The sequence below is a fragment of the Platalea leucorodia genome (assembly GCF_965183815.1).
Source record: "Platalea leucorodia genome assembly, chromosome: 7".
Taxonomy (NCBI): Eukaryota; Metazoa; Chordata; class Aves; order Pelecaniformes; family Threskiornithidae; genus Platalea; species Platalea leucorodia.
Genome location: NC_138829.1, coordinates 25,426,532 through 25,437,080, shown reverse-complemented (window position 1 = coordinate 25,437,080; position 10,549 = coordinate 25,426,532). Strand labels below are relative to the sequence as shown.

General features: G+C 48.4%; 1 protein-coding gene across 1 annotated transcript; it reads right to left on the bottom strand.

Moving 5' to 3' along the window:
• Positions 1-1,439: 1,439 nt before the first annotated feature.
• On the bottom strand, positions 1,440-10,487 carry NOXRED1 (NADP dependent oxidoreductase domain containing 1; the record flags this gene model as incomplete). Its single annotated transcript, XM_082318860.1, is given in 8 exon segments — positions 1,440-3,543; positions 3,547-3,628; positions 4,127-4,132; positions 4,269-4,488; positions 6,893-7,010; positions 7,685-7,755; positions 8,172-8,341; positions 10,336-10,487. Coding segments are annotated over 8 exon segments (1,026 nt in total). The 3' UTR covers positions 1,440-3,336.
• Between the last annotated feature and the right edge of the window lie 62 nt (positions 10,488-10,549).

The window sequence follows — 10,549 nt, the reverse complement described above, 5'->3', positions numbered from 1 at the left end:
TGCATTACCCTCCTTCCCCTCTCTAATGGAAACCGCAGAGGGACTCGGGGCTGCATTTGCAGAGCCAAATCGTTTGTTTCGCATCATGATTTAAAGTTGCTTTCCCCAGAGGACACAAGGTAGAAGTTCAAGTAACCAGGAAGAAAGAAAAATCTTTATGCTCCAACGACTGGAGTATGAACACTGTTTGTCTTATTCTAGAGCACCAAAAAGCAATTTCACAACAGTTCTGTCTGGCTGCACAATCTTAACTGTTTGTTTGAAACAAAATATGCCACCAAAAACACTGACTACTGCCACGACTTTGCCTGTTGGTTGGAGGAGAGGGCATCAAATTACAACGCTTAGTTTTTCAGACAGTAGCCCTTCAAGAACATTTCTAGTACAAGCAGATACAGCCTTTATAGTCATTTGCACTTACCAAAGATGGCAAGAATTTTATAGGCTTTGTAACCCTCACCCTCACATTGGGATATGGGGATTATGTATGGTGGTAGTTTAACTGCTGAGGAACACTAAGCCATGGGCTAGAGATATCAACTGTAACCCATTCTTCCTCCTGTAGAAACTGAAATTCCTCAGGGCTAGGATAAGCGATAGCCAGCATACTGCAGCAAGCTGGGAAATGAGACTGCCTTGGTAATGTTTTCCAAAGCTTGCAACTGAATTGGGAACATCTCACAGACTTCAGTGGAACCTAGATGTTCTTGAAGATCATGCCCTGTCCTGCCAGTTATTTGTGTTTGAGAGAACTTTCCTCTGATAGAATCCAAGCGTGCAGAGCTCTGAGCAGGATGTGGCCCTTTGGGTCTTTCAGGAAGTGTGCACCAGAGCAGGTGCAAAGTTAAGGCCATAATCCTGGGCACATCAGCTTCCCAACAAGAAATATCAACGAAAGGCTGTGCGCAGTCAAAACCGAGATAGTTACTATAGAAATAAATGTGATAGCATCAGCTCAGTGAGATAGAAACTTTTTGCAATTTAGGGGAAATGGCATTTTGGTAGAGAGCTACACAGTGAATCATGTGGAAGCTACGCAGCGTGGACAAGTGAAGTTACTGCTGGTTTTAATTCCACTGTACTGGTATTTTAAATATCAAACCCATTGAAGATACTAGTCCAGTGTTCTTTTGGTATCATGCAAAGTAGGGTATTGCTCTTCAGAGTCAAGCCAAAGTTGGGGGAAGGTTTTGAGCAAATGCTGTGAAAGGTCAGTAAAAGCTTGTGAATTCTATTTCGAAGCTTCAGTCAAATCAGAAAGTTACGTTCTCAGAAGTGACTTCAAAAATAATGGCACGGCTCTGTTCGCTGACAGTTCCAGGTCCAGCTGGCTCAGACAGCCAGTCACCCATCATTTGCTTAATGAACAATATGGTTTAATTAGGTTTTATACCTCTTCTGTGTATAGACTCTGTTGTTGACAATATAACTTCGCAAACAGCGATGTTTTTGCATTAGGCAGAATAGACTCCAGCTCATTCACCCATAACTTGCTTGCTCTGGAAGTGCAAAGAGGAAAGCAGAGCTATTTGTGCCACTAAGAGACCAGATGTGATGCCACCCCCCCCAGTAAATCTGGGGAATGATCGGTCTGCTCTGCTTTTACAATGTCACATGGGGCTCATGGGTTCAGATCCCTCTCGAGTTGCCACTTCAAGTGTGAAACTGTTCCAAAATTCAGAAATTCAGTTCTTTTTCCTGCTGCTTTGACACAGAATGAATGGTATTAGCTGTTACCCTGTGAAATGAGAATTTCTGGTATTTTGTCTTGTATTTCAGGAGATTTCACGCCACGTGCGAGAGTTGCTGGGGATTGAGGAGCCTCTCTTCAACAGATCCATTGCCCTCCCATACAGAGACAACATGGGTCTCTTCTTGGAGCGAAAGTCCCGATCAGGAAAGAAAGCAGATGCCCTCACTTTCTCACAGTTTATCCAAGAAGCAGGACTGGAGCCCTATACTACAGTTCCTCCTTTGCAACGAGCCCAGACTGGGGTAGAAGCAGATGCTCTCCCGGTATCGCAGGGCACCCAGAGGCAGGATTAGAGACTCACACTGCACTTCCACCTTTGTAAGGGGCCCAGCAGGGACAGCAGGATATACCCTTAGTACCTTGCAGTTTGTCCAAGGAGGTACAGTTCCACTTTCTCCTGATTATAGAAAAGGCCATTGCAGCTCTTGGCCATTTGATGACAGCAAACATATCCCCACGTTGGCTCTTTTCTGCAATCCTTCATTTGCTTCCAGGAACTTAGTGAAGCAGAAGCTATAAATCGAACTGTACCACGCCTGTCTTTCACTTCTGCTTCACAGTTGATTAAAAAGACCAAAAAAATTCATAGACATATTTTAATTACCAGTGATTGATTGGTAACAACTTCCCTGCAGCTCAAGTGAATAGTTTTCTCTTGGGCTTTAGCGTCTGCAGATTGGGCTCACTGTAAAGCCCAGATGCAAGATAAATGGCATATACAATAACTGGTATACAGGTGTGGTGCCAGCTGCTGTCAGCGATCGTAATTAAGTGAGAGGCCTAGTTACAATGTGCACAACTAATCCTTGGCCTCACCACAGAAATGATTTCCTGTGATGATTTTTGTTTCCTGCAAAACCAGGCAGTGGTTTATCATAGCAAACAGTACTGAAACACATGACAGATGACAGCAGGAAGTGTAAGAGAATACTGTAAGCTGAACTAGAGAATTTAGGGAATAAAAAATGCTTTGTCCTGGGTAGATTTGGACAGAATATCCAGTTACCTCCTTTTTCCTTGAAAGAAGTATCACATAGTCTGTGGTGGTGGGGTGCATTATCACCAGCAAGGAAGTATGAATAACTGCCGATTAAAGCCTGGCTCAACAGAAAGAGTGCTCCTGACGAAATCATTACTATTTTGTCTGGCATCAATGGCTTCCTCGAGATCCCCCATGGAAAAATAAGTTTAAAAAAACCCCATGACTGGGCCCAATCCTGTTTAGTTGTTTACGCCAAAGCTGTAGCCACTACAGAATAACTGTAATTTGGTTTTATAATTCAGTTTTCTATTGAAACTGCAACAGAAACCCAGTGTAGCTGAAGCAGTTTGTAGGCCAAGATGACTATGTAATAAGCAAATTCAGACCAAAGTAAAGCAAGACTCAGGCAGCCAGGGAGGAGCAAGTTTGCTGAGCAGCCTAGAGAGCGAAACTTGTAGAAGCAAATGTGTGTGTAGTTTACTGGCTGGAATATTTTAAAGAGTTCAAGAGCGAACAGTGCTGGTTCTCACAGCCCTCACACACCATGAGGGGGCTGGGATGAGATCTCAGCAAAGCATTCTTCCATGGGCTTTGTTATAGTTTATGAGGATTTAGTATCATAGTCAGGAGTTTCCCCTGGAGTTTCTGAGAAAATGTTGGAAGCAGCTGTGGAGAATGGAGACTCGTCATCCAACGTCACGCCAGGCTCCACTACAGCTGAAGTAAGAGATGTCTTGGTGCTGATCAGCCCCCATTGCTTTGTAGGCCAGTCTTCAAAGGATGGCTGGTATAGCAGAGCAAGGTGGCACTAGACAAGCTCACTCTTTTCTAGGAGCTGGCTAAAGGGAGACTCTCTCAGTTGTGCAGCTGTCAGGTCAAACCAGGGGAAGGTTCTGGGAAGAGAAAACAAGTGGAAACATTTATGGACAATAACAGTCTGAAGCAGCTTGCTAATAATTTAACAAATAATGGTTTTCTTCAGTGTCTGACTACGAGTCTCTTTCTTGGGTCTTTGAGAAACAATCAGGCTCAGAGACTTGAATCTAAAGTGTTCCAGGCATTACTCTGCCATGCAGAGAAAAACTGAGCCTGATGGCTCTAGAACAATCCTGCACAAGCAGGAGTCCTTTCCCTCAAGCAGTGTTCCCCTGACTTAACATCCTCAGTAGCCTAGTCCATGAACTACCGTAAGTTCATTACCCATTAGAACTGTCCTCTCTAGATATTCCCATAGGATTTTCTTTTCCTGCATCCAACGCACCAGTCCTGGTCAGTGGCTTCAGACAACCTAATAAGTAGCCAAACGGACCAGGGACAAAATAACTCAGGGATAATAGCCCAGGTCTTTTATTGCTAATACATCATCTAAGGCAATCTTCCCTGGCAGGTACGTGGTCCTTAAGGGCAACACACAGTTCAGCACCTTCCTACCCAACAAGACAGCCCATCCTTCAGCTGTGGAATGAGGCAATTTCAGAGCAAAGAGGAAGCTTGGACAAGCAGTACCTCAGCATTCAACCCTTTATTTACTACTCTTGAGTCATTGAAGAGGCAAAACCTTTGCTGAGAAAACTCTTGCACACAAACGGTGGGCAGGAAGTTTTCTGCTCTGCACAGATGGGGCAGCGTGCAGGAAGACAGAGGTCACTGAGTAATTCCAGCGCCTTCTGGTGAGGCAGGCTCTGCCATGTGCTGCTGTTCAGGGCTGCGTAGAAAATGGCCACCAGCCATACAGCATTGACTCTTGTTTTCCCTGCAGGACAAACAAAATCAAACATCAATTACCAGTCTGCACACAGGTGTGAAGAGATATTCACATCTCCCATTCCTGTGACGAATTGCACTGGCAATCAGTCAGAGCTGGTTTATTTGAAACCTCTGATCTAGGATCATTTTAGGTGAGGGATGCTGAAATTAATAGTAACAAGTCTAGTACAGCTTGTATTTTCTGTCGCTTGTTCTCATTGAGTAAACAGGAGTCCTTTACAGGCTGCATATAAAGTCATATAACCATTCAGCCCTCATGGCATGATGAGCACTGTAGCTGCTTTAAGAGCATTCAGCAACACAAGAATTAGAAGTGCATGCAGAAGTGTATAATGAAATTGCGATGGGCAGAGGTAGCAGCTGGCAATAGGAACAGCACATCCATGGAAACAGAAGTTCTGCTTGAGGGAAGAGAAAAAGATTTTGGACCATGTTCTTGCTCAGAAAGTGTATCTCAGCTCCTGCTCATTGATTTAGCCTCAGAGCTACTACTGTTTCATGAAGGGAAATGGTAGCTCTTTAGAAACTGGTGGCAGGTACATGAAAGCTGTGCTCCTGAAAGAAGGGGTGACCCCTGGGGCGCTAATCAGAGAAACTGGTGAATGAGACACATACTGCCTCATTCTGCCCATCCACTTCTCCTGCATGACTACCCCCTTCCATGCACGCTATTTCCACCCCAGCTTTAGCTGTACAGTGGCAGAATTTCTCTAGGCGGGTTTTCTTCCCCATGCTGCGCTCCTAACTAACAAAATTTTCGCCAGCCCAGACCCAGCCTTGAATCATACAGGCAGGGGAAGCACTGAGCGCAGCTCCTCAGAAGAACTGCTACCAAGTTTAAGCAAAAAGAGAGCTTTTACCCTGGGAACGGCAGGGGCACGATGCCTGCACAGCAGCAGGCTCTCACCGAACCGCTGGGACCGTCCCCTTCGCCCCCCACTCATCGATAGGCTCTGGGAAGAGCACCGGTACCATGGCCTCACCATGGCACTGCAGCAAAGGATTTGCTTCAACCTGAAGGCGGAGGCAGCCGAAATGAGGGTACCGGGAGAGGGAGAGGGTGCTCCTGGAGAGCCCGGGCTGCGCTGCGGTGGAGCAGGTGCCTGGAGCCAGCGGTGGCTGCACAGCTTGGGTGCGATCGTGTGGTTTTAAGGTCCTGCATTAGGGAAACTCGGAGGAAGTCGCAGGGAATATCCCACTGCGCCATCCGTGGCTGAGTGAACAGTTGCTGGGATTCATCCCATTAACGTTTCTTATAACGACTCCTTTCCAATAGCCATCTTAACCAGCTAGAAAGGTTCTTCCTGTTTGATGGACCCTCATTGCCTTGTGTTAAAGTTAATCCATGGGCCTTAACACTGCCAATGGGGAGATGACCACAGTAGGATTGTTAATTTTGCCATGTAGTGGTCTGTTTAAAAAAAAAAGGAGGGGGGGTGTGTTAAAATCCTCCCTTGCACTTTCTCCCCCAGTGCACATAGGTCATACCACAACTGCAGCGGTACAGGAATGTGTCGAGGTCCAGGTCCCTCCCCACTGCAGGCAGATTCCCTCAAGCAAGGCCTCTCCCATCTTTTCCTCTCCTGTCCCCTTTCCAGCTGGATCCCCACTGCTTGTCTGCCCTCCCTCAGCCCTGCAATCAACAGCCAGCATCACCCAGGTTTAGCTGATGGGGGAGAAACTAAGTTTAGCTGGTTAGGAGGAGGAAGCAGTTATCCTTTGCAGGACCTGCAAAACTTTCATTAGTAAACTGCCTTGCCCATAGTATGAAGAGCAGCATCACGTTTGGCCCCTCACTGGTCACCTCAGCAGAAAGCCAGGACTGGCCTGACTGCAGGGGCTGGGCACCCCCAGGGGTCAGGAGCAGGGGGTACAGGTCATACCCCTGCTCTCAGAGCCCTCAGGAGAGCTATGGCAGCAGCTTAAAGTGAAACACGATGCACTGGGTTTGCTTTTTCAACCGTGGAGACTGCAGGCTGTTTCTTTGCACCTTGTTTCCTGCGCTGTCTCACAACAGGTTATCTTGCAGCGATAATCTGAGGCCCTGGCAGGAGCGGGGTTCCGATGCCAGCATTGTGTTTGATCTGGAGCTCCCTTGACTCCTTTTGATCATGTTTTCAGGTTTATAGCCATAAAGTCTACAACTTCCTCTGCACCAACAAAAAGCTGAAACTCTAAAGTGTTCCCATGACTCTAGCAGTTGGGGACTTGGGGAAGTGACCAGCTATGACAAGGTTTGCAATGACGTTTCACAATAAAACTGTGAGAGGCAATAAGAGCTGTGCTCCTGCACACCTCCGGCTCAGCCAGAGCATGGGCGCTGTGCTTGTCCCGTGAGGTCCCAAACGATGGCAGCACATCCAGCTCTGAAATGATGTGGTCCATTTTACCTGAGGAGAGGGACGGTGGTGACGAGGCTGTACACAATGCAGGGTTTCTGGATGGCAGGCTGAACGATGGAGCAGGCAGACAGCACGTGTGATGGGAGGCGGCAGAGGAACGCAACGTCTACCCAGACCACCAGCGGAGCGTTGTACAATCACGCAAGCCACTGCTTCTGCAGCTCTGCTGCCATAAACGAGGAGAAAGGGACTCAAGAGCCCACAGAACCAGCACAGGTGACTGACCAGCAGCTCCAGGCACCGGCAGCGCGGTTACCTGTGCTCTGCCACATGCAGGTGAAACACAAACCACCACTCCCAGGCTGGGACCGCTGGCTGCCTGCCCAAAGTGGCATGGAGAGACTTTGGCTGCTGCCCATCACCATTCCTACATGGCAAAGGGCAGCAGCAGAGCGACACAGAGCAGGCAGCCTCTCTGCCAGGAATAAACATGCAGAGAGCTCAGCTGCCTCAGCTGCCTGGCCCCAGTTCACGCAGGCTGATTTAAAGCCTTTAGCTGCAACAGCCCAGCCTTGGGATCTGGCTAGTTCTCAAGATCTATAAAAAGCCATTTAATAATCCCTGCTTCCTCTCTGCCCTGAGATGATTAGAAAGAAGATTTTATTGTTCCAAGCATCTCCCCGGAGGACTGTTCTCCCCATTTGTCTTGTTTTATATAAGAGTTTACGGGGCAGTTGACAGTTTGTATGCAAACAGTTGCTGTAATGCTGCAGGCTGATCTCCTCTCCTGGCTGGCTGGGCATTCAGAGCCCAGCGAGAAGCTTCTCTGCTACAACTGACCCTGCAGCCATGGAACAAGGAGAGGGACGTCTCCGTTTCAGCACTGCCGCTCATCTGGGGAGATGTTTGCTCTGTTGGGTGAACATTTAACAACCTGGAGTCTCAGTCACCGACCAGGCTGTTGGCAAATGACAAGGAGAATTTTGAAGAGCCACAAAAATGCAGGGGACTAAAATAAAATGGGCCTTAAACTAGCCAGCATTCAAAGAACAGGGTTAATGTCTCCACTGCACTCAGATGGGACTGGTAAAAAAAAGCAAACAACTAAATTAATGTTTGGTGGACAGTGGGTTTCCAAACACATAAAAATCTTTTCTACAACAGCTTCTGCTTCCCAATAAAAAAAAAATGGAGCTTCCATACCTTCAATATTTTTGGCAGAAAAACATTATCTACTGAGTTCTGCCTGAAGTGCTATGAAAAAAGTGCAGCTAAAAGTCCACATAAGTGCAGTCCCAATTCCAGGCGCAGGCTGGGGAGCACTTACCCAGGCTCTCAGGGCATCTGGTGGAAACACGGATACTGGGGCACGGAGCCCAGCTCAGCATCAGGAGCGCTCGGGCCAGCTGCTTCCCAAGGTGGCCCCTGCCGATAATCCCAACCTTCAGGCCGTGGCTGTCCCCCAGAGGAAGTCGGCAAACCCTTCTCAGTCCCACTCTGCCTGGGGAAGCAGAGAAACTGGCATCAGCCCAGCATGAGCCACGGTTTCCCCAGACCACGTGTGGTCCTACCCTTCCAGGAAGAGTCCCATGCCACGTATCCAGATAGCACATCCCAACCCCACTCCTTGCATCCAGTCCAACTCACACCCCTGCTCTCCAATGGGATTGCCAGAGAGGCAGAGGCTAATGGCTGCAGCCTGGCATGCACAGTGTCCATGGGACTAGACCCCAGGGAGCATGGCATCCCCATCCCAAAACACACCACCCATGCTGAGGCTAACTGGCTGCTAACTGTAAAGCAGCTCAGCAATTAAGAGCTGATACCTGGCAGACACATCAACCCACACGATGGCCAAGCTCAGGAGCAAGTCAGCATGAGGAGGATAGTCTAGTGATAGCAGAGGCTGCTGCTGAGAAGGCAGCACATGCTAGTGGAGGACGATTGGCTCATTATAAATCATATAGACTAGTGCCAGGAACAAGTCACAAGCATTGGGCACTACAAGGTTTCTGGGATGAAACCCTGACTTGATGCTAGAAACAATCTCCATTCCCTGGTTTTCTCAGGGGAAAACTAGTCATAGAATCATAGAATCATTAAGGTTGGAAAAGACCCTTAACATCATTGAGTCCAACCGTTAACCTAGCACTGCCAAGTCCACCACTAAACCAGGTCCTCGAGCACCATGTCTACCCATCTTTTAAATACCTCCAGGGATGGGGACTCAACCACTTCCCTGGGCAGCCTGTGCCTGTGCCTGACTACCCTTTCGGTGAAGAAGTTTTTCCTAATATCCAACCTAAACTTCCCCTGGCACAGCTTGAGGCCATTTCCTCTCATCCTATCCCTTGTTACTTGGGAGAAGAGACCGACCCCCACCTCGCTACAACCTCCTTTCAGGTAGTTGTAGAGAGCCATAAGGTCTCCCCTCAGCCTCCTCTTCTCCAGGCTAAACAACCCCAGTTCCCTCAGCCACTCCTCACAAGACTTGTGCTCTAGACCCTTCACCAACTTCATTGCCCTCCTCTGGAAACGCTCCAGCACCTCAATGTCCTTCTTGGAGTGAGGGGCCCAAAATGGAACACAGTATGCAGGCTCACCAGTGCCGAGTACAGGGGCACTATCACCTCCCTGGTCCTGCTGGCCACACTATTCCTGATACAAGCCAGGGTGCCATTGGCCTTCTTGGCCACCTGAGCACACTGCTGGCTCATGTTCAGGCGGCTGTCAACCAACATCCCCAGGTCCTTTTCCACCAAGCAGCTCTCCAGCCACTCTTCCCCCAGCCTGTGGCATTGCATGGGGCTGTTGTGACTCAAGTGCAGGACCCGGCACTGAGCCTTGCTGAATCTCATGCAGTTGGTCCCGGCCCATCGATCCAGCCTGTCCAGATCCCTCTGTAGGGCCTTCCTGCCCTCCAGCAGATCGACACTTCCACCCAACTTGGTGTCATCTGCAAACTTACTGAGGGTGCACTCAATCCCCTCATCCAGATCATCAATGAAGATATTGAATAGGACCGGCCCCAACACTGAGCCCTGGGGAACACCACTCGTGACCGGCTGCTCTAGTCCAAGTGATTTAAGACTGACTGCCAGAGAGTTTATACAAATGTGGATGTTCAGTAACCAACAAGTGTGGGTATAAACAGTAGGTGAGATTTTAACTATGCAGAACGAGATAAAAAGCTAACAAACTGTAGCATTGCGTAGGAATACCTATATAATGCTTAACTTCATACAAAGCTGGTGTGAACCATGCAAGAAACTCCCTACAGAGACCAGCCACCTTCCCCAGTCCTCCCAGTGACATGTTCATGCTATTTAGACCAACACCAGAATGGCCAGTGATGTGCCTGTGTCACATTTTAGCTCAGTAAAGATGCAGTCATTTGGGAAGAGCTTGGCACGTCAAGGTTTCTCCCTGACATGACTATGTCACCCAGCCAGCACGTTTTACCAACAGTGAGGAGCTCACTTCCACCTTACCTGAGGCCATGGAGAAGTTTGCAGAAGACGGCATGGGCACACGCATTCACTGCCAGCCCCTTGCGGCGCCTTGTCAGATACATCAAGGCCTCCTCACCTTCTACTGATTCATCAGCCTGAGAGGACTTGAAAGGCTCTGTAATGTCCCACATCTTGGCCCAGAAGGATAAGCACCAGCAGTAAGGATTTAGAAGAGGGAGATGGCCTCTACCCA